The sequence below is a fragment of the Ciconia boyciana genome, chromosome 8 (genome assembly GCF_034638445.1).
Source record: "Ciconia boyciana chromosome 8, ASM3463844v1, whole genome shotgun sequence".
NCBI lineage: Eukaryota > Metazoa > Chordata > Aves > Ciconiiformes > Ciconiidae > Ciconia > Ciconia boyciana.
Genome location: NC_132941.1, coordinates 49617816 through 49643194, shown reverse-complemented (window position 1 = coordinate 49643194; position 25379 = coordinate 49617816). Strand labels below are relative to the sequence as shown.

The following is a 25379-nucleotide window of genomic DNA, read 5'->3' as shown; positions in this document are numbered from 1 at the left end:
ACCCAAAGCACTTGGGATTCTGGGATATGTAGTTCAGTAGCCCCCACAATGCAACTCATATGGATTGTCTGTATTTCCAGTAATATTTGAGAATACTATTTATTTGGAGGCATTAGGTGAAAAATAGGTTAAGATTTTATGGGTTGCCTATAATACACATTTATTGAAGAAGTCATTAAGTATATTTTTAAATTAAGTATTCTGAAGGCATTTGAACAGCATTCATGGAGGAAAGCCTTTCCTAGTTATGATTTGACATTGTATGAGGTGATACCAGAACAGAGAATATTTGGCTTCAGCAAAGCACTTCAGGCCAGGGTGGCACAAAGTACATTTTCACTGTATTCCACACAACTTTCAAACAAGGAAATGACCATGCAAACTGAAAGAAGCAGAGACCAGGGAGAAGATGGGGGACAAACAGAAGTTGATGAATACTGTTTATGAGGTTTGTGTTTTTAATGTTCAACACTTAAACTGGCATTTATTTTGGCCACCGCAGAATCACATTCTAGCTGCAAATCACTGTAACGTTGAATACAGGAAAAAGGAACTGAAATGGAAATGTGGAATAAATGATCCATGTAGACAGGTTTGGGATTCTAAGTATCAACAGCAGGCACTCCCAGAGCAACCCGCTTTGTAGATACCTGAGCAAGATGTGAGGCCACACATGCACAGTAGAATTATGGCAGAGGTATAGGACACGTGGAGGCATTTCATTTCCACATTCAAAGATCCAAATTTTTAGTTAAAAATAAATAGACCCAATCCAGAGTTAGAATTTGACAGACCTAATGTATAATACCACAAATCATGCAAAAGAAGCTGTAAACAGGCACAAGACAATTCATCCTAAGTAAATTAGATCCTAAAGGGGGAATACTACCCATGACTGTGAACTGATCTTTTTTCCTAAGGAGCATCATCAGCTAAAACAAGTTACATCTGATGCATCCTGATTACAACAAAAGGCATTTAGTATATCTACACAGCAGGGGCAAAGATTGCTTAGACCTCTTTGTAAAATGAAACATTAAAAAGAAAAAACAAGGAGGCTGGACGTGTATACAGACAGAGATCAACTAATTAGCTGAATTTAGAAGTGGAAAGCTCTGAAGCTGTGACTCACCTATTGCTGTACACATGACACTTTTATGGATATGGCCCCTATTGGGCCCTTAAAGGCAGAGCCAGCAGCATTGTCTCCTAGCTAGATTGACAGCCATGCCAGCAGAAGCTTAACCTCTGTGGAAGGTTTTCAGAGCTCCCTGTCTTCATTTGTTTATGTGACTTCTTCAATTAACCTTTTAGACCCAGGACTTGATTATTTTAACTGCAATTTCTGAAGGAAACTATCATAGAAACTATCATAGTTGTTCAACAAGTGAAAGAATACTTTTCATACTAAGGCATAAGATGGCCTCACCTGAGAAATCCAAACAATTCTGCCCATAAGCTATAGAAAACACATTTCACTTGGGGTTTATAAGGTATGCAGATCTTTGGGTTTTTTTTTTTTTTTTTTAAGATCTGGAGTTATTTATGTAAAATAGCAGCAGATAGGAGATTTCCAGTAATTTCCAGAAAGTTTGTGTGGCTTCAAGTTTATAATGCCAGCTGTACGAATATTTAGGTTGCCTGGCTTTGCAATTTTGTAGAGTTGTGTAGATACAATAAGCTCTTCCTTTAGTATATTATACCACCTAGATTCACTGATGACATTAACTACATTATTACCCACCAATCTAAATATATCTCATTGCTTTTGCCTTAAGAGATTTGTAGCAAAGCATTTGTATGATTGTGCATTTGGGTTTGTTTGTTGATTGTTTTTTTAATGGCTACATTATGTTGCCTATACAATGTATGTTATACCATGTTTGTCATTGGAAAACATTATCTGAGGTATTTGACAAATCACAAATTACCACAAACCATGAAAGAAATACAGTGGTTTTCTTTTTAACTTTTACCTGTTTTTCCCAGAGATAGAATCACTGATCAATTTTTAGAGAGTTAGTATGTAGATGCTTATAAAACCAATCATCCTTCTCCTCTTACTACTTGCCAAATTGCCTTGGCATAGATGCAGGGGAGGAGGGACAGGCACTTTAAAAATCAGCCTCCAGGGACTTTAAAACTGAATTAGTTTGGTATGATTTGTTTCTCATGAACACGTTACCAATAACTTATCACTTTATTTTCCTCTAGGTGCTTTAAAAATAAAGTCTATTAATCATTCTAGCAATTTAGGAGATATTAAGTGCACTGATCTGAACTTCTCTCTTCCCTTCCTCCTATTATAAACATAGGTCTATTCTTTTTACAAGTGTTTGTCCTTTTCCAGGCCCCCAGGCCTCACCTCTCCTTCATGAGTTCAGAAGCCATTACCATTGACTCCAACAGTTCCACCACACTGTATGGAACTTTCAGTACTCTCATGGATCCAGATATGCTCAACTGATAAAGGTTTTCTTTCCTTTAACCTTTTCCATCCCAGTTGTCCCATACGATTTCTATCTTTTCTAATTATGATCTCAGTTGACTAGCACCATCAAGAACAACTGAAATCATTACAAGGCTAAGTGTTCAGAATTCTAGGACTAGATTTAATTGATGCAAGAAGCATCATGTTATGATTCAGAGTTTGTTTACTAAAAACTGAGTTTATGCTTTTCTGGCTCTGCCATTGCATACACAATGAGTTTGACTAGTGCTATCAGGGATGGTCCTGCATACAGTAGCTATGATAGTGACTGGGGTACCAGCTTCTTCAGTGGAGGTGTTCATAACAGAAGCTATCATCTTCTTCATAGTCAAACCATCCTGGTCACCTAATCTGACTTTCTGTTTAATCTAACCCCTCATTTAACAATACTGTAATTTTTTATAATGCTTGATCCAGTGAGTAATCCTGTTTTTCATTCTTTGTAAAATATGTTCTAAAAAAAGTTCAGAAAAATTGAGGGAAAGAAAAGAAGAAAGTGATACGCTGTTTTCTTCCAATCTTGAAGGAGCTGACAGAACTTGTGTTTGGTATCTTCTCCCCCACAGGTGGTATAATTATAAGTGATGCATAGGCAGGCAAGATGGGAGTTATGAATTTCAAACATTTCTTTATGTGGAAATTAGAATGTTTCATATTTCCTCCGTGGCTTTGAAGTATGCAGAAACAGCACAACTGGAATGTATAATTTCTGATAAACGTTGGCCAAGTAGTAAGTATATTTGGATAAGGTACTGTAGCTTTTGTTCTCTTCCACTAGGACTGAAAAAATGTCACTGCTACTTAAGTGTCAGCATCCTGAAGCAAAACACAGAGAAGGTGCTTCATACATCAGCACAATAAGGCAGGAAGCAATGCCAGTGCTTTCTAGTTAGAGCAATTTAGAAAGTAGTGTTATATTTTCAGCTCAGTTAGCAAAACTGCACTTAAAAAGGACAGTTTTATTGGCACAGGCAAGAATAAAACTCTATACTGTTATCACATTTTTCTACATCTCTGACTGAGGTTTTAGAATAGTTTGCGATGCAGTTCTCTTAAAAGTCCATTCCTCAGTTGAATGGAATGAGTAAACAAAATCAGCATACTTTTGCTTAGTATCAAAACTGTCATGTAACTAATCTGTAAAAAAACTAATCTGTAAAAAAAAGTCTTGCCTATATTTCTACTAATGACATCAAATTAGATTTAAATTACAGAATTTAAATTGCTTGTACTATAACATTAGGATTATCACAAATTCTAGAATGGATTCATAGCATAGCATGCATTTCTTGCGGTAAGTCTGGTAAAGCCATTCCTGTTTAGCTTTTGTTTCAGGTTGTTTGCTAAAGCTTAGGATATCTCCCCACTACCTGTGAGCCAGATGGGTGTGTTTATTGAATGAGGTCCTTGTAGCAAAACCTGATCCTTTGTTCAGAAATAGGCTTCATTTTCCTACAATCATGTTTGGACCTGACCCTGTAACATTTTACCCTGGCAAATAAATGCAAAAAACTGAATGAGAGTATTTTTCATGAATACAGTAGAGGAGATAGAAAGTGGGATGCATAAACAGTATCCTAAAAGATCTGGGCAACAAATAAATATAATTTAATGTGAACTGGTATTTTCAAAGTGTTTTTATAGTACTGAGTCTAACCAAAATAATGAATGAATACATTTCACAAAAATACAGCTACTACCTATTTTAACAACCAGAAAGAGGTGGTTGCATATAAAACTGTATGTTGGAAGTTTTGTTAATACTTGTACTATCCTGTCTACTGTACTAACAAAATCATCCTTTGGGGAAGCAGCTTCTCAGAAGTTCCTGTTTAATTTTCTCTTACCAGCAAAAGCTTTGGCACTTGCACTTTAAGTCATTCATCCTGTAGTTAAGTACTACATTTCTAAACCTTGGCATATTTTATGCATGTGTAGAAACTTCAAGTCTACATTGCCGTGGAGTATTGCCATTGTTTGCATATGGGAAGCCATTACTGTCAGTAATAATTGTTGTGCAGGGCCCTGTCACTGCCATTCTCCCCTGTCATGCCAAGATGTGAAATCAGCCTTAACAGGGAAAAAAAGTTCGGGCTTTTAAGAAAGAAAATTATTTGACCAGTCTTGGTGTTCTTAATCACCTTTATTCTACAAATGACAAATGGATGGTCAGTAAGTAACTTCATGTACTAAAGCACTAAATGCCCTTGTTCATTAAAGGATAAATGCATTACAAATTCTTCATTATCATTACAGTCATAAGAGCTACCTGGACATTTTCTGAAACCAAAATATCTCATAGGATTACTTTTATCAGAAAGTCTCTTACATCTAAGATTAATTTCTGACCAAAAAGAGGCAATATCATTCTAGAGCAGCCAATAGCCAAACAGCTCAGGTAAACTTCCATTCCAATGCAGATATACCTACTAATAAATAAATTTCCAGCTATCTAAATTGAGCACAGACAATTAAAATCTGTCACCCCAGAGCAGCCACCAGCCTGACAGTTAAAGGAGTTGTTTTCATGCAGGTTATTATTCAAATTCCCAATTGAGGACCATCACATCACCACTTAAATCTTCTTTAGTCCAAATCAGTAATCCAAATTTATAGGGTTTTTTCCTCACAATTGAATATTGCTACTGAGTTATTCCACTTTTACTTTCCAAAATCCCTTCCTGTGAAATATTCTTAACTCTCACTGAATTCTCAACTTGTTTACAGTTTTTGTAGAGTGGTGCCCCACCTGGAAAAATATTACAGCTGAAGCCTCAACTTGCTGAGACTGCCAGGCTAATTACTGCCTAGGTCATTAAGCCTTATATACAGCAGCAATTTTATATATGGATTCAGCAAAATACTTAAGAAATTCAGTTAAAGATAAGCATGCATTTCAGTAATTTTGGGACTCAGCTCAAGTATTTTGTATTATTTAGGTATTGTCATAGCTAACAGTATTTTAACAAGCAAGTGTTATTCACAGGAATGTTAAATTCCTATCACGAGCAAAAATCTCACCAGTTCCAAGTTTTCCCCAAAAAACAAGCTCTATCTTGTCAATCCCATGTAGGAACTTCAAAGACTAAACCAGAAAAGACTGGAAAGGATTCGGAAGAACTTAAACTCTTCTTTTCTAGGAACATCAGCATGTATAATGGCTTCAAACTAATATATTTTTAAAATTTTTTAGTTGTCATAGAGACATATCTAATATATATCTAAATCAGACTGCAAGAGAGGCAGAAAGACTGTTGCTGTCAGCTGATGAATGTACACTGGCAAAGCATTTTAAGCATTCCTTTCCCATGGTTCGACATAATCCAAGCCAAGATGTGCAAAGATTTCTTCCTCACTTCCAGCTTTGAGAAAGATCCTCTGTGAAAGAATTAAAAAAAATAGAAAGTCAATAAGGATGTTAGAGGGAAATTAGAATTGATGTTTTTTTGCTGTTTAAAAGGAGTTAATTTTTGACAGTTCTACCCATTGTATCCTCTACAGAATACACTGTCTTCATCAGTGTGCTGACCTTGAAATGTGAAAACAAGCTAAAAAATAATTCTAATGCTGCTTGATGCTTTCAGTTCTAATGACTAGTTTACAACTCTTTGTTTTTATTTTCTTTTTCAAGACTCTGTGCACAAGTATTAGGACTAGAACTCAAATAAAACCTACATTTCCCTTCCATGAGGGTCAATAGCTTGACTTTCTTAATAAAATCATCATTTTCTAAACTAATATATTAATGTTCTCTATAAATGCATTTAAGCTGATTCAATGGTTACACTAATTATGTATAGCCAAGCATTAAAAGCATCAATGCTTTCCAAATTTCTAATACTTACAGAAGGCTTATCTTAAAAGTCAAAATACTCCATCTGGAAAAGCAAGCTGAAAATGAGGGATCAACAACTGCAATTGGTTTTTTACACTCACACACTCCTAATGAATGTTTTACAGTAAAAATCAGTTTTGTTTTTTCATATCTGCATTTCTGATAACACAGGATAATTTTCTTGCACAGGAACCACCCACAAGCCCTACTTCCCCTAAGATCACTGATACAGTAAAGTACATAGCCTTATGCATTCTTTTCATCACTGAAGTACAATATTAATTTAAAAAGCTACTAAGGTAGATGAACATTGAAACAGTGAAACCTCACCATTTAGAGGAGTTTGGAAACAAGAACGAACTCATTTCTATTGAAAAAGAATACTTAATATTTCAACAATTCCTGAATCATTTGAAGTTAAGTCTCAATCAGTGTTCAGCTCTGAACAATCTCAAATTCCAGTGTCATGAAAACTTCAGGGTTAAGGTTTCATAATGTTCTAGATTTACTTTCTACTGTAAAAGAGGAGAAGCTGTCTAGAGAACTACCCACTGATGAATTCCACTTAGTTGGGAAAATCTAGAGAACTACCCACTGATGAATTCCACTTAGTTGGGAAAATCTCTGACTACCATAAAGTTTAGGAACATTTGTGCCAGCACTTCTGCTTTCTCAGCTGCTAAGCGCTGCCTCCAGGAGGGCTATGCTGTCCAGCATACCCATGGGAACAGGTCAGGAAGAGAAGTCCATAAGTAGATCAGAGCAGGCTCATGGTATGGTGAAACAACTTCTGGCACCAGAGATTCACAACTTTTCCTTCTTTTTCCTCTGTGTTCTCCCCTTCTTGGTCTCCTTCACTCCCTGATCTGGATGGTGCTTCCCTGTTTCTTACACCCATTGAGATCACATAACTCAAGGGACTCAGAAAGCAGCAGGCAGGCAAATTACTGGAACAGGTAGATCCTGCCTCTGGTTACTGACACTTCACTCTTTCTCCTTTCAGCCCCTCTGTTACTTATCAGTCAGCAGAGAAGATCAACACTGGTAGGAAAGACTTGAGGATGCTTGGCCAAGCCCTATGGCACCAGAGCATGTGAAGGCTACATAACACTGTCTAAGCTGCTGCATCAACAGAAGGATAGCAGAAAGAACAATGAGCCAGAAAGAATAAGCAAAACTGCTGAGCCCAGGGCAGCCTCGTGCTGCCCCTGAAATATGCTTGTGCATCATCAGTAAAATTCACCTTATCAGTTGGTACCCACTGGCTTCTTGTTATTCTCCATCAGGCCCATTCTTTCCAGTGCCTGATCCATATCTCAGTCCTGTAAGGAGCCACAGTTTTGCCAAGGCATAATGAAGAACTGAACCCCTAAAGTGAAATGCAACAATAATTGTCAGCTGGACTCAAATTTTATCAGGGATTCAACAAAATCAGAAACCTGTTTCCATTTCATTGTAGGGGTATTTGAAATTTGAAGTTCTAAGTCCAGCACTACAGAAAAGACCCATCTTTCATTGATGCTGTTCAGCTCCAACAGCCAGAGCAGTCAAGCTGGCAGCTTTCCTAATAGCTATTTTTCAGTGCTACAAAGTAGAATGAAAGCCAGTTTAACTGTGCTAGAAAGGTTATGAAGACTAAATTGAATGGTAGAAGTCAGATGCTCCTGAGTGAACAGAGCCAGAGGCCATCAGTGTTCCCTTGAGCTTGGAAGGACAGAAAGGACAGAATACGAGGTTCTGAGGTTCTGATTCTGCTCTTCCAGAGTTCCCAACCAGCAAAGTAGATATTTAAGAGCAGTTCTGGCTGTTATCCTCTTCAATCCATACAAAGTTACTAAGTTGTTTATCTTTCTTAGCAAATTATTGCTATACAGTGAAGTAATATGGAACATTTGCAAAATTTCAGTTGGAGACAGTTCATCTTTAATTAGACAAAAACAATCTTAATAGGCAGATAATTAGAGCAAATGGTAATTATGACAACATGAAATAATGTGTTCTGTGTTATTAAAAAAAATATACTACAAAATCAGAAAGTAACTTTTAAAATTGTATCTGGTTTTGTAATGTCCTGTATCAATATGTACAGTGCAGTCTTCACAAATAGTGCCTTGCCAAGCTCAGAAGTCACTTGCTTATCACATTAAGTCTTTGGCATTTATATTCCCCAGATTTGCATTTGCAGAACTGTCATGTATCTATTGCACTTTACCCAAACCAAGTCTTTTGCACTGAGGTCAGTAGACATTGTATTAAGCTCTACTATAAAGGCATTGATTTCAGGCAGTGATACATTCCATATGGATCAGAGATTTGTTACTAGAGTGCACAGTGAAAGTACTTAACAAGGTATACGAAGTTGTTTTCACTTTCCCATAATTAATTCCACTTATATAAGACAATTTTCATATCCAAACACACCATATCAGAAATTTGAGGGAATAATTTGGCCCATTGCTTCAGGGACTTTTTTTTTTTAATCAAATCAGGACAAACATGTTATGCCTTTTTGCTTTGACACCTGTAGTGTAAAAACAGTCCAGTTTTCTAAGGGATTGTATCCTCCACCATGAAGTTCTCAGCATATGAGTATTTAGACTCTGGGACAGTGCCCCAGACAACTACAGAGTATTGCTCGAGTATGAAAAGCTGAAAACAATCACATATACATAATGAACTGACAGTTCAAAGTTGTGTCTACAATAGCAAAGATTGCTTATAAAGCATAGACAAGTAACATTCCTTTTACTTAGGAAGTTCAAATGTCAGACATGGAATAAAAGTAACCTACAAAAAACACTGACCAAGGAAAAACTGATCCTTTTTCATATAGACAGGACTAGAAAAAAATGGTAGAAAAGAAGATATTGAACACACTAAAAGGAAAGAAGACATTGATAACTGCCCATTGGGTAACAATACTGGGGATATTTTGTTCCTAGAGTATGTCCTGGGAGGACAGGATTTTAGGGATTGGCGGGGGTGTGTGTGTGTGTGTGTGTGTGTGTGTGTGTGTGTGTTGGTCTTTACTATTACTGAGAACAAGAGAGGGCAATCCATAGACGTACATTACTGCAAAAAAGTAAAACAAAAAAAAAAAGATCTTACACTTGTAGACAGATGTTATAGATACTCTTTAATAGAAGCTCTTCATATCTCTGGGACCCCAAATTGCATCCCATTTCTTTTGTTCTGTCACTTTATGTTTTTCTGCAAGCAAAACTCATTTCATCTGCTTGACAGGGAAAATTTCTAATACAAAGTATCTGACGCTGAATACCATTCTCAGTAGCTACAAGCCATGTTTCTAAATGAATCTCTAGCTGATATCTGCCAACTGCTTTAGCAATGTAAGTGTTATTAATGTTAATCATAACCTATGATTTTCTTCTTTGTCAATCTATGCAGAGCTTATACAGTCATGCAAATTTGATTATTGCATTCAATACGGTTCTTTCTTCCTTTTTGCTTTTCTTTTTGCTCAAGAGAAGTAAGGAACTGCTTGCCCAGTTGTGAATTTTTTTCAACTTCTTATTGATATTCAGCAGATCCAAGACATGCCCAATCAACATCAATCAAACTTACAAAAAACAATGCTCTGGAGCAGCTGGTATCACTCTGCTCTTATCTCATTTAATCAATTCTGTTATTTCAATGGATGTAAATATTACATTTGTGATTGCAAACATGACCATTAACTACACCTAATGTAGAACAGCTGCCATCCAAATGTTTTCTTATGTGAACTGCTACCTCTTATTTTTCATTTTGGCATTAATGATCAATAATAGTTTTGATGAAAGAGAAGCAGAGAGTGAAGGCACAGAGCTAGCACTGCTTGATGATATCCTAACTAGCACTGCCAAAGTTCAAACAGATGTTATACTACTATTGTCACTTGGTTTCATCTCACATTTTAGTATGACGAAGCCAACAAAACAAAACCACTACTCAGTAAAGTAGAATTCTAGTTTTAGTTATATAAATCAGCATTGGCCAACAGCACATTTCTTTTGGGGAGCAAATACTGATTTTACTGATTTCGTACATACATCATTTAAATAATCAGGAAAAGTTGAATGCCCTGGAAAGCACCTCAGACCCCTTTTTGCTCTTCCATTTTGGAGTACCTCCATGTGTCTCTTTAACCTACTTCTTGAGTAGTTCAATGTAATAGGTTGACCCTACGCATCAAGATACAAAACCTTAAAATATGGTTAGCAATTTGTCCGGTAAAGACGCAGAAGAAAAGATCCCAAGAAATCAGAGGTTACTAGAAATTGCTGTGCACAAATTCTTGATTTTCATAACACAAAGGATCTTGCTATTATATGAAAATTTAGGCCACTGAATATCCACTGTTCATGTATTTAGCAACCTGTACTTTCAGTGAGCCTAGATAAATTCTTTAGGCTGTTGAAATGAAACTATACTTCTTAGACACCCAGCCCACACTTGCCTCTACTGTGGCCATCCATCTTCCTTTCCACTGTTTGGTCAGGAACGAAAAATACTGCAGTGATAGCAACCTCCTGACACTGCATTGAACAAAACAATACTTTGCTGAGGTTGCCCACTCAGGAGACATAGGAGCTGTTGCTCTGCCCGCCACTGCTCTGCCAGCTTTGTATACACAAAGTTTCTGAAACCAAGTCTACTCATGCTCTCCATCAATATTAACTCAGCCTTCTTGAAAAGCACACATTTAATCAGATTCCAAGGAGACCGATATCCTACTTTTTATTACCAAATAGCTTGGTAATAATAGTGTGTTGCAAAATACTAAATTGAGTAATCTATTATAATTCAGTAATACTATAAATAACTCTCAGCCTGTCACCGTGGCATTTCATTACTATTTTCATCATCTCAAGATGAACTTAGGAAGTTAGTTTGAATACATGCACCTCAAAATAAAAGCCAGTAGGACCACATAGACAGTATCATTGGTGAAATTAGATGTAATGGTTCTGAACCACCAGAATCTGCTGGAGAGCAAAGTACTCCAGGTTTGCGTGTACAACATATGTTCATGTGCAACCCACTGTTCTGAAGATGAGACACATGGTGGAAATTTGATTCATTTCTTTCTTTAAATCCTTATCACGCTTGATATTAGCTGAGAAACTGGAATTAACTATGAAGTTTCCTAGATGATTACTGGCCCAACTCTACTTTATACATTATTTGAGCATTTATTCTTGAATAAGACATAGCAAAATCGTGCCCTTTCAAAGACCAAAGAATTTCCTTCCATATCTCATTTTTCCTACTCTTTTCATAGAGCTGACTTTTATTTGCTCTACAGCTGTAATTCAGAAAGAATGCAGTCATACTCTGGTGGATTTCGTTATCCTTTGGAAAACTACGACATTGTGTAGGAGGCACCCTCCCTCCTTTTGCAAAAGACCCTGAAGGGCCATAATGATTAAGGTCTGTCTGGACTCCTTCTGACATACTGTTTCATCGAATAAATTGGGGGGGCAGGGGGAGGAGTGGACGACGCAGAATATTGCCAACAGTATCTTGTTAACAAATTACAAAACTGTTTGATACAACTTTGCTTCTAGACAAGTATCTGGGAATGTCATTAGCATATACATTTATTCTAACCTTTTCTTTGTATCCTGATGATGTTGCATACTTTAAAATGGCAAACTCTTGCATAGGATAGTTAGGGATTTCGTAATTTAATTTTGGTATTCTCTCACTAATTTTTATACGGTGTTTCACATGTGACATCTTTTCATATCAGTTTAATTACCTTAATATTTGCTTTCCTTTTTTAAATTATTAAAATGGAGAGATAATGGAAATATTATCATGTCTAACTTTGTAGTATTTCCAGTATACTGAATGATAAATACCAAGCAGTCTAAACCCCCATCACTTTACATGTCTGGAATTATTACAGTGGCAGTAAGCATGACAATGATAAATGAACAACAGAAGAGAAGAGGACAGACTGTCATTTGCAAACTTGGAACTTAACTGTTCATTGTGCTTGGACAGAGTCCATTCTAAAAATAAGTTTTGTGGGTAAAATCAATTGTAGACAAATGACGGTAACAACAGGACTTGCTTAATCAACCATAGTAAAAGATATCATAATGCACCTTAAATTTATCTTACATATGTAATTGTCACTTTAGTGACATCTTCACATGTCATCACTTATGCCAAGTCAATTAAAGAGTTTTAATTAAAGATACTTGGGACTACTGCAGAGATGATGCTACTTATATTGCTTGCAATAGCTTTCAAGATGTGAAAGCACTTCTCTAGATATGAAAGGCCACTGCAGTCAGTGAAGCAGTGCACCATAACACCAAAGACCTACAATTTACAGAATACACTAGGATGACTTATTAAAGGTGCAAAGGTATTAAACTGCTCACATTCCCTTTTTCTCTGATTCCATTTGCTCTAATAACATTTATACCCTGTAAAAAATATAAATAGCTGTTAATTAAATGAATAAAATGAGCTTACAGAAAGAATTGTGAAGGCAGAAACATAAGTAATCCATCAAGTAGCAGGCACTTTCCACATGATTAGGAGTGGGAATGTTCACCTATGTTTTCCTGACCTGAGCGTTACCCTACCTGTTCTCTGCCACAGGGCCGTTTTTGCTAGAACAAGTCTTGATGCACCAACACTGGACATAGGTCACACCAGTACTGCAGAAACTTTTAGGAAGATGCTACTTTTAATAAATCAGCCTTTTACAATGTATACCTTACAATGTAGGTATATATTTCATTATTTTATGATTTATGATTTTCAGATTATATTGACCTAAACTCCTGCATACTGTGCTGAAGATATTCAGCTAACGAGGGAGTCTGATCGTTGCATTGAAAATGTCTGCACAATCATGTGTCCACAAAACAGTACATTGAAGTCTTTTTGTTGTAACCTTTCCTGCAATCCTTGGATTGACTGCAGCTATCTTCTGTACTTGATGTTCATATTTTACTGAGTTCAGAGCAAGATTCTGGCAATAAATGGGTATAGCATTAAATTATTTGTCATCTGTGAAAATGTTAGAAATAACAATAATTAGAAATAAAACAAACAAGTTGGAATAGGTGCACACAACTGTCACTTTTATGGGAGAATTTCTATAAATGCTAAAACAATGATTGGTGAAATTTTTCTAAAAAGGTAGCAGTAGTACATAAAATTGTTTCTTGATATATGATTATTAAATGTAATATGTGAAAATAGCCTCAAGCAGCTTCTTCTAACCCATGAAAGACTGAAGAGAAAAGAAATAAACAGACATTTCAAAGCTTGAACTAGTCACATTTTCATTTATTGTATGATCAGAATTGCAAGGAAAACAATTTTGGGGCTTGCACTACAAAATTGTTTAAAAACAGACATGAGATCTGCCTGAAAGGTAAGAAAAAAAGAAGGAACAAAGAGGCCAGAAAGCAAACAATATGTTATCTTAGTTGTTAAAATTTGGCAAAAAAATTTATTACATTAGAAAAGCATGCATCTTTCTGGCTCAATTTTATATGAAGAAGTTCATATGATTCAATAATTCAATTCTGCTGCATGGATTTTGTCAACTGGAAGTTAAAAGTCCTTAGACACACATCTAATGGTTTATATCAATATAATTCCAGTTGCTTCCTACTTTCGAGAGTTAAATATTAGTTCCTGTGACTGACAGTACACAAATTCAGTAAGAGGAGAAAAGTAAGTTCTCAGTGCAAAATTAAAAACAGTCCAATGTTACAGGCTTTTTCATTTGACCACTGTGCTGATTTTGGCTGGGGTAGAGTTAATTTTCTTCATAGTAGCTACTATGGGGCTATGTTTTGGATTTGTGCTGAAAACAGTGTTGATAACACAGGGATGTTTCCGTTACTGCTGAGCAGTGCTTACACAGAGTCAAGGCCTTTTCTGCTTCTCACCCCACCCCACCAGCGAGGAGGCTGGGGGTGCACAAGAAGCTGGCAGGGGACACAGCGGGGACAGCTGACCCCAGCTGACCAAAGGGCTATTCCATACCATATGGCGTCATGCTCAGCATATAAAGCTGGGGAAGAAGAAGGAAGGAGGGGACATTCAGAGTGATGGCGTTTGTCTTCCCAAGTAACCATTACGTGTGACGAAGCCCTGCTTTCCTGGAGATGCCTGAACACCTGCCAGCCGATGGGAAGGAGTGAATGAATTCCTTGTTTTGCTTTGCTTGCATGCATGGCTTTTGCTTTACCTATTAAACTGGCTTTATCTCAACCCACAAGTTTTCTCACTTTTACCCTTCCAATTCTCTCCCCCATCCCACCGAGGGGAGTGAGCGAGTGGCTGGGTGGTGCTTAGTTGCTGGCTGAGGTTAAACCATGACAACTACAGTGAGCTTCATGGATTTCTGGTGAACCTTAGCAAACAAGTCTTATGAAATCATGCAAGTTCACTGCTGCTTTTCACCTGGGAAGCCTGCTCTGCCTTACTAGCCTGAATATTTCCATTAGCCCACAATCAAAAGAAATCTTGAAAACACTGAAGTCACAGAAAAGTCAACCTCTGGCAAGGAAAGCATATTTTTCAAACAAAAAGTTGAGTTCCAAGGCCAACCACTGAATGCACTGAATGCAGATGTCTAGGAATTCTTGGATGTGGCAAGTACAAGGACCACTGTCAAAGAACCTGAGTCAGGAAAGCCCAAGAGAAGACAAGACAGGGAGAACATATGTTCTGTTTCAGCTACGCACTTACATCTTCTCTCAGAAAGGTCACTTGGAAGAGACATAATCAGATTATAGAGACTGATTGATGAAAAATTATCCAAATTCACTCCATGACACAACTAGTTGGACATTCTATTTATTGACAATTAGGTTATTGCAAGTCCCAAAATAAACACTTTGAGTTGATTATATTCTTGATCCCCATCAACTTCAATTAGGAGTATCCTGGAATCATAAAGATGGAGATGCTAGTAACATTTTCTAAAAATAAGTAAAAAACAAAGGAGGAGATAAGGACAAAAAGGAGGATGTCAGTAACAGCCTAGCAAAAGACAAAAAAAACAGGATGGAGAAGAGTGTTAATGATTGATTTGACAGGACCTCCTAATGGTGCCTCCTGTGCTAACACTTCTTACAATACTGAACCTGCTGATGAGCTTCTGCAGTTCAGCACTTTCACAGGGAGAATGAGTGCAACACATACGAAAAGTCCTTAATAAAGCCCTGCAGCAGGTTGAATAAAAAACATTAACCTGTTTTTATTTTATCTTAAGGTATTTCTGAGAGAGTGGGTTTCTGAGGGGAAGGTGCCTGCAAAGTGACTCAGCAAAAATAGCAGCTGCAAGGGAGGGTGAGGAAGGATGTTGCAAATTTTAGGCATTTCAATCACTTACTGTTCAAAACTTGTTTACTTGCAAAAAGCTATTTCCACCTTCCCCATTATCAAAAGCAATCACTTTCTGGAGTTATTTCTTGCAGACAGAGCTTGTGCATTAGCTTGGCCAGCTAATAGCTCTGAAGGGTATAAGCCACAAGCTTTGAAGAAACCTATGAGAAAATGCATGATAACTCTCCATAGTAGTAGAAAGGAACAGATTTCAAAGAAAAGAAGCATTTTGCTGAAGTTATTACCATGTGCTTGTGTCTATATTTGAATTTACTAACCTAAAGACAAGCAACATTACCTGATTGGCATGATTTATAATAATACAAGAGATGCGAGTGAAAGCTAGCCTCTCTCAAGCATATTTCTTTAAAATCTTCCCTGAATATCTATCCCTCCATGCTATTTTCTACCCTTACCATGTAGAACTTGAGTCATTGAGTATCACCCTAACCAAGACAGCAGGCTGTGATTTCATTTTATATGCTATATGTCAAAAAGGAATACACATGGTAATATATAGAGATTTTTACTAAAATAACTAACAGGAGCCCAGTGCTGCCATCAACACTTAAAAATTATTGACTTCAGTAGCAGAATTTGGCGATGTGAATGTTTACCCACAGGGACTATGATTCTGTTTTCTTTCAACAGCTGGATGTATGCCCCCCCAGTCCATGCATTTATGGCCACCGATAAACGGGTGCAGCCCCTGCACTAAGATTTCCATCGGTCATTCAGGCCTGTCATGTTCTGCCATGCAGCCTACCTTCAGCATTGCACCAGCTCCACTCCCTCTTTACTACTTGTAATGACCAAGATGAAGGCATACTGTGCAAACACTGATCAGGAAGCCAGCTATTTTATCTTCCTTCTCTATGCTACTGTTAACTTTAAAAGAATGAATGTTGTACATCTTTTGTGGAAAACATAAATCTGCTCAGAGCTTCAGTGTGGCAAATAGCTTTGCAATTTTACACCAGAATTGTGTAAAGCAACTGTAGAGAAGATCCATAAATTCCTGTAGTACGCTGAACGATATGAGGTTGAGTGCCTTCAATCTACAATGAAAGTATGGGAATACAATGTAACATCAATCCATAAAATGGTGGCTACTTCTCTGAAATCATTAGCTGACTCATTAGGGTAGACAGAGTGCTAACAAGAATCGCTGTAATCAGTAACTTTCACAGCAAGCTAAATGATTTTATGGAGAGGGAGAGGAGGGAATAGAGAAAGGAAAAAAAAAAGTCTAAGTAAAGCAATTTCCAGATAAAAATGCATACAATCCTGTCATTATATAAGAGGTTTCAAATAATTGTATTCAATTATTATCTTGTGTAGTATGAACACTGTCCGAAAGTAACATGGAAAATGAAACTTCTCCATGGTCCTGATATTCATGCTGCTAGCCAGCCTGAGAGGGACAGCATTTTATCCCATCACTAGTCAGTGAGACAACTTTCTCAGAATAAGACACTGCTTGTTGAAAAAACATGACAGAATCAAGCCCTAAGGAACTGTGTAGTAATTACCCATTAGTATATTTTACTCTGAGTAGTAATTATCTTCATTATGGTCAACACACATTTTTTATATTTTGGGGATTGCTATATTATCTGAGCATCCATCTTCTAGTACTTTCCTAAACAATACAACTAACAACTTTCAGGTGTTTTTCCTTCCTTGTTTTTCCCAATCTTTTCTTGTTTGGTTTTTTGGAGAGGTTTTGTTTTAAGACTGGTGATTTTTGCTTTGCCTGTAATTAGACATTTTGCTAAATATTTATGCTATGTTTATGAATGAGTACATTCATATCAACATATCAACAGTACAAACTATTTCATGATAATTGTAGAACATAAATGCTGAAGTACTAATTGTGCTAGAAATGTGAAGTATTTCACCAAGTTCAAGAACAATATTCCACAGCACTGTGTAGACACTGTGCATTTTCCCTTTGATGGTACCAGAACGGTTTTCAGTAGCAAATAACCTGAAGTGCCTCTGACATTATATTATCTCCAAATGTAATTTTCATGTTTAACTGGTATTTTCTGTAGTAATATTCACATCATCCTGCCTGCTTTAAAATAAAAACTAATCTGCTCCTAATCCAGCTACAAATAAGATGATAAATAAATCAGAGAGAAAAAAATGACTCTTTGAAATGACATTATAACAAACCATGATTGAAAAAGCAGTATTACAAGCATTACCCATTGACTCAATACCCTCAGGCAAAATCATGTGTAATGGTATTGATGCAAAATAGTGCAGTGGAATTTATTCTAATAATTCTGGGCATGAATAATTTTTGAAGGTAATAGAAGCCGGAATCATAAATTCTCATTTCATTTTACCACTGGACATGTCCTGTGCTTTTAATCAGAAATACCATACTTGAATATTTATCTTACAACTATTCTCTAACTCTAGTTATAGGTTTATTCATATTAAATTTCTGAACAATAAAAAGTAGATTCACTGAGTAAAACAGAATAATCAGGCTAATGTTAGGACATTCTAGGCAGTTATCCTATTAACTATTTCATAACATGGAGTAAAAAAATGTCTTCAGGCTTTCTACATGCAAAGTACTTACTCCAAGTAGCTTTGATGAAGGAGAAAGAAAAAGACCAGTGCTGAAGAGCTGACACTTTGAAAAATAAAATATTAAAAACCATTAATATTATCTGTTGACTTAACTGAATGAGCACTTTTTTATTTGCTAGAATGTAGTTTGTAAACAAGACCATGCTGTGCAAAAAATGGAACTATTCTGTTTACAATGACAGATGTGTGGTTACTTTGTTGCAAAACACTATGTAGTTTTGTATCCAATCTCCCATTACAATTTTAATAATTAAAAACATTCCACAGTAAATAGAGTATAATACATTACCATCCAGACTACAAGAATATGTTTTCAGTTTTGGGCACACAAAGTGAAAAGAAACTTGGAACTTCCTATCTGACAACCCAGGCAAAAAATTTAACATGTTAAACAGCACATTGTTGTAAACAAAAACAGAGCAAAAACTTACTGTCCCCTGTAGTTCTCCAACAATCTGTGTCCTATCACAAAGTCACTAAAAAGATTAACAGGGATTACTTCCTTTTCCACTTTAGCTATACTTCTGGTTTACTTTAAGTCTATGTTATTTACAGTAGCTTTAGCTTGTCAAACACTGTTAAGCTGTCTTATTGTATTTTGCTTTATAAAGCTTCATATGAATGGATGAAACAAGAAAATGCAGAATCCTGGATTTTATGAAACACAGTTGAGTGTAATTCATATGGGATTATTAGAAACAAACCACTTCAAAAGAACATTATTGAGATTGCAAAATCAAAGACTTGCAATTTAAGAAAACCCAGAATATGGTTGATTGTATGTTAACCTTAATTCAGTTTTCCTATGTATAGGCATAGAGACTTCTTTTTCTCCAAAGAAATACTGCTTCCTTCAATTCCTGTAACATATTTAGGCTTCCTTCACTAAGCAGGAAATATACTGTGCTACAGGGCTAACAAATATTTGCTGACAGTACTGACAACTATCTTGGGTTGCAGGCCAATGTAGGATCAATCAGTCTTAGCAAGTTGAGCTTTTACAATCTGTATCTGTTCTAGCCCCCTCTCTTCCCTACTTCCCTATACTAAGTTGAAGCCTGGATCTCTCCCCTCAGATTTCTTATGCAACTTCAGGCTCCACTCATGCCATAGCCAGAGTAAAGTGAGATAAACACGGTTTACTCAGTTATTTGGGGCAATTTAAAGTTTAGCCATTTCTTGTTGCCACCTTAGAGCATTAGCCTAATGAATTTATTTTTTAGTCCATCAAACTTCCACTCATATCTCTCCCCAGTCATAGTTTTTCAATGCCCCTTTTCAGATCAGTCTCTTCAACCAACCCAGATTCTTTTCCACAATGCAACTGCTAATCAAATATAGCCTTTCTACTCCCCATCGCTTTGTCAAGCCACTCTGCATTTCCTTATCAAATCTGTACATCCACAGACTTCCCATTCTCAGTCCCACTCCATACCCCATTTTCCTCTCTGGCTCTTGGCTCTTTCCTTTTCCAGTTTCCTCTCTACCTAGCTTCTTCTCAACCAATTTCTTTTTTCTTTTAACAGAAAATCTGAGACTATGTTACCTGCCCCACATTCAATAACTTACCCAAGCATACTGATTGAATAATTGAATTAAAACACTTGAAAATGGTTGGCTCTGTACTGCCCTAGAAATTAAAATGAATAAAAAAGTATAGTCAAAATATTTTGGATCTGCACCTATTTATGCATTTTGAGAGAGTTCTCTCTTTTCATTAGCAATGCAGGTTTCACAGAACTGTTCAGAAAACACACCGAGCGAAGGAAACAACAATTAGGTACATTTATCTTTGTGTTAGATGTACAGCTTGCTATTACAAAGGGATTAAATTTACCTAAATATATACATGAATTCTATGCAGACTTTGTAAAAATGAACTACATATGCTATATGTGAAACATTTAAACTGCTAAGAGAACACTGGAGAAAAGCACACTTTGGAAGAAAATGCATAATCATTTTTTAATTTACCAAGAGGTAAGAAAAGTAGATTATTTTAATTCTTAATTTTTAAAAATAGACCAGGTGCAAAAAGAACAAATCCCCCAAATCACATGCAATTTCCACTTTCCTGAGAGTGAGAGAGAAGAATTGGAATATAAATGAAAGTATGTGCATCTGTTTACAATGACTCAGTGTTTAATTGTAGTAATAATCACATTGGAAATCAATATTATAAACTTTGGATCTTTATGTTTACTTTAGCTTTAATCCAGTCATTATTGCAGACATCTAAAGCAAACTCTGCAGCTGCAGCATGTTTAATTCATCAAGATCTTTTCAAGGCTGACTGTCTCACTGTTATAACTTCATAGTTTTAGAGCAGCATCTGCCAAAATAAGACTATAACATGCAGTTTTTAAAGAATCATAAAAAAGGTCTCTTTAACTGTGCAAGTAAACTTCTGCAGGCAACTTCTTTCAGTGAAAGGTAGTGTGGAGTAAATGTTGTCAGATGACACAAGAAAACTGATTTTGAGATTATAACTATTGAATACACAGTTAAACACGTGTGAATATTACACATCTTTATGTAATAAAATGAGGGTATAGAATCATAGCCAGCTCTTCTTCCCAGCGATACATGTTTTTGAGAAAAAAACATATTGGGTAGTGACAGAAAAGAATCAATGCTTGGAAAACAAAGCTGGCCTTTTATTAGGAGACCTGTTTACAAAGTTCTGGGAAGTGCAGGTAACAACCCAGCCATCTGCAATCAGTCTGGCTTCCTCAGAGTTGTTTCCATCCTCTAAGCCAAGCCACCACACAAACATAACTTCTCCAACCATTGTGGTCACTGTCAGGTAAGACTTACTTCAAAATAAAAGTTATTGGCTAAGTGGCATGCCAGCAACAGGGACTTAGATGCAGCCAGAGAAAAATTTGAATATCATGGGGGAGGCTAGAAGGTCAAGTATGTTGCCAGGCATGACTGGATGGGCTGCCTGCTGCAAACACTGTGGTTGTCTGTGAGGCAACTACTTGGGCAAAAGGTGGGTAGTAGCAGAACTCAGCAAACTTACATACACCCTTGAGCCAGCTCATCAAAGCATTACAGTCATATAATAGTCATTTACCTGGGCTGCAAGCACACCTTCATTTGGCTTTACAGATATATGCAAAGGCAGGGCAAGCCCTGCCTAAAGAGTCAGTTAAGGATTTTCCTAAACAGAAGTGCTTTCTGCAGGCACGTGATTAAAGACTGTGCAATAGCGATCTTCACAGTGTGGAAGAAATCCCAGGATAAATTTTCCCCTTTCATGCTTATACTGGTTTCCCAAGGAAAACTAAATATTCTCTTTAAAAAAAGTTGGGAGCACAGGGTTTTACTACTTTCATTGTAACTGTACAGCACTTAATGTTTTGCAAAGCTGGGTCCCACTATGAAGTTTTCAGAGCATCTTGTGAATTTACTATTCAGAGCAGTTATATAAACTGCTTCTCTTGCTATTCAACAACTAAATAACATTTAATGGCATTCAAATTCACACAATGGTTTTTAAATGCAAAATTGTCATCAACCATATACAGTCTTCTGCAAAGAGAGTCGTATTTTTTCCAATATTTCTTTAACAATAGAAAACATTAAGGCAGCTATTTCTCCTCTTAAATTTTCATAGGACATAAAACTAATAACTGCTTTCTGCTCCAATGACACTTCAAAATAACATTGAGCTTGTGACCCTCCTCTTACAAAAACCCAAGAACCCACAATGTTAGTGCAAGAACATTCATATGCAAATAATTTCATCAATCTATTATACTCTAGGAACCCCAGCTACTCTTTTACAAAAAAGTAATGCTAATTATTTACACGACTTCATTTTGCTGCCTTGAACTGCATAAATTAATAATTGGACTTAAAAGTGATTTTCTGGAATGTTATTGTGAAAACATATGGGTTTATATAAGATAAAAATCTAAATCTACAAGACAAATCCAACCCTCGGATCCTACGACCAGCTTGAGGATCTCCACTGGGTAGTGGTGTGATAAAGGTGCAGGAAAGAGACACTTTCTACATGGCCATGATCCAGCCATGAAGCTGTTCCGCATGCCATCCCTAGCAATCTCCCGCTACAAAACAGGAATAGAGAAAAGTACCTGCAGCAGCTTAATGCATCTAGCCCATGCTCTCTTATGTACTCAAAAGTTAACGATTTGAGGAAATATATCATTCAGAACTTCTGGCATGGAGCAGTTGAAACTAGTTACTGTTTTCTGCAGAGTCTTCTCCTGTGAAATGGGAAGTTATTACAGCTCAGATGCTGAATACAGCAGACTTCTGCCAGGCTCTTCAGCTCTGAGTAACTGCTGAACAGGAAATGGCATCAAGAACAGTGAATATACCTTCAACGAAAGGAAAGAACAATAGGAAATCCCACCACAGCTGAAACTGTGTGAAGTACAGTGGGGAAGTTTTAAACATCCTTCTCCACTGTAGCTACAAGGAATGGTTTCCAAATAGTTACCAAAATGTAAAAACAACCCAAAAGCAGCTTATTTTCTGACAATATGGGTTCTGAAGCATTTGGTAATGGTACTAGTTTGAAATTAATTCAGATAAGGGAGTTTAGTTAGGAAGTAATAGTAAAAAAGGTTGATAAAACCTGCATTTTAAAAACTCAAATTTATCCATGGTATAAGTGGTAGGGCTGGGCTTTGCATAGCACAGTAGATCCTTCAGAAGCATCTTCTGTACTTAAGTTTGGGACATCCTCACACCAAGCTCTACAGAGAAACACGATAAATGGATGCTGCTGGCTGAGAACCACTGGAATGCAACTTCCTAAGATTCCCAGAGAAAAGACAGTTCTAGGGAACAATATTTCTACTTGAACACATGTACAGTCACACAAACATAACATCCCATTGCCTTGTGAACAGGTCTATTCAGCAAAACACTAATGAATTTTGTTTTGTTGAAATTTTCCTACTCACTTAAACCTGGGTGTTCCATAAAAATGATGTAATTATCAAAATATTGCCCTGAAAAATAATAATCCAATAGAATCTAGTTTACCAGGCACTTTTAAAAATCTAAGCCTATTTGAGCTCCTGCCAGCTTGCCCACCTTCTCAACAACTTGCTTGACAGGCTACTGGGAGCCTGAGTTCAAATAAGTCATTTTAATTACATCAGAGACGGGGTCTCCAGGGCTTATTGGCTCCACAAGCCTGGAGCAGCCAGCCAAGCCGAGTGCCTCAGAGCTTGCAGCCCCAAGAACTGTCTGAGCTTTGGGGGTTTGGAACGGTCTGATCTGTGGATTGTTTCCAAAGCTGAGATTCAAAAAGCATTGCCCTTTGTAGAAAGTGTCAACATTTTGACTTTCCCTCTGATTAAGAGAACAAGCAAATTTTGAATGATCAAAATTATTCATTAAACATTTGTTCTTTCTCCCAGTTATAGGGAAAGGCAAAATGCTGACCGATCAAAATCCTTCATTAAACTGAACTAGTTTTTGCCACAATGGTTAGCTACTTATCCTTACTGTACCTTTGCATTGTGGAATTAGGTTTTACTGTTGGGACGTGAGATCAAGGAAGGTTAAATGACTTGCTTAAAACTACAGAGAAAATTTGGCTACAGTGGGACCCAAGTTGCAAGCTAATAGGCAAACCTCTGGACCATCATCCTTCCTCAGGCTATATTACAACAATGTATGTGATCTCTTCAGTTCACACAATCGTCACTTCATTCCAAATGTCAAAATGCTTTCTTCCTTCTCACGTTGCCTTTTCACAAGCCAAATCAGGATTAAAAGAGGAATCAGAAAACATTCAGAGAAGATGAAAACCTAAAAATTGTTTGAATATGCCCTCCGATGTCACATGGAACAGGTACATGATCCTTTGGCTGACTGTAATCACATCTGTGTGTCACACCAGCCTGACACGATGCCCTGTTACAAAGTGATACAAGAAAAGACATATGTACTAGGCAAGAACGGACCTACTGCAGAGAAAGAAAAGGCACAAATAGAGTAGGTCATCTCCAGACATTATCTCCAGTCTGCATACGAATGCCTTCCACACATGTTAACAGCTGCTCTAGATTGTTTTCTCTGTTGATCCAAAATACCAGTAGTATGTGCAAAATTTTACACATAAATTTCAGAGTGATTTGGCTGTGCACTTAAGACATTTCCAAGTTCAGAGCTTGGACAGTGCACAACCCTGAAGAATCAAACTGATAAAACATCACATTATTTTCAGCCTGCTCATTCACCCTTTCCTTTAAACGCTAATGGTTGTCTAGGCTGTGTTTCCTCAATGGGAATGGAAGTTTGTGGGACAACTGTCTTCACAATCATCAATGTACACACTTCAGATACGTGTGACAGGCATAGTGTCTTAACAACCATGTACATCAGGTTTTTTGGAAGCTGAAGAAGGACCTTTTATATCTAGTGAGAACCAGAGGGAGTAGAGAGAGCTTCAACCAGCCAGACTGCAGCAAATCTACAGCTGTTTATAACAAAGATTGGGTATCTGAATTGGATCTTCAAATGGATGAGCCATAAGGAAGAACAGGATCACAAGTCTGGTATTTATGAACTGCAAGCTGCAACCTCAGATAACATCCAGGGACACAGAGTCAGACAAAAAAAAAAAGGAATCCAACATATTTATGCTCCTGTGGAATTTTAAGAGTAACAAGAAACAAAAAGGTTTAGCAGCAATGCCAAAGAGCAGCTAACAGCAAATGTCAGAATAACAGAAGTTAAAACAAAATCAGCTGAAATTAAAACCACAGCTTTTCTTGATAATGAAATTTTTGGAACTTGAATTTCATTTTAGTGCTTATAGCCTGGAGGCTAAGCTATATTTAAAACTGGTTAATTTCAATTTCAGCAGAAAGACATAGTTTATGTCTTCCAGAGCTACAGCAGCTCTCTAGGTAACTCACAAGGGCCTATTGGATCCTTTCGATACTGGGGTAAGGGAAGTAACTTCTTAAACTGACATTTTACACCACTAAGTTGTAGCCACCCTTTTTACAGTCATTCCCTGGATTTTGAAGTGGTATTAATAGTACCCAGGAGAAAGCAGGCAGCAACACTGGA

The 25379-nt window shown here is 36.9% G+C and overlaps 1 protein-coding gene across 1 annotated transcript in view; it reads right to left on the bottom strand.

Moving 5' to 3' along the window:
• Positions 1 to 5782: 5782 nt before the first annotated feature.
• DNTT (DNA nucleotidylexotransferase) overlaps positions 5783 to 25379 on the bottom strand; it is a 94498-nt gene continuing 74901 nt past the window's right edge. The window contains exon 11 of the mRNA XM_072871080.1: positions 5783 to 5869. Coding sequence (XP_072727181.1) covers positions 5783 to 5869 — 87 coding nt within the window. The remainder of the gene's footprint in view (positions 5870 to 25379) is intronic.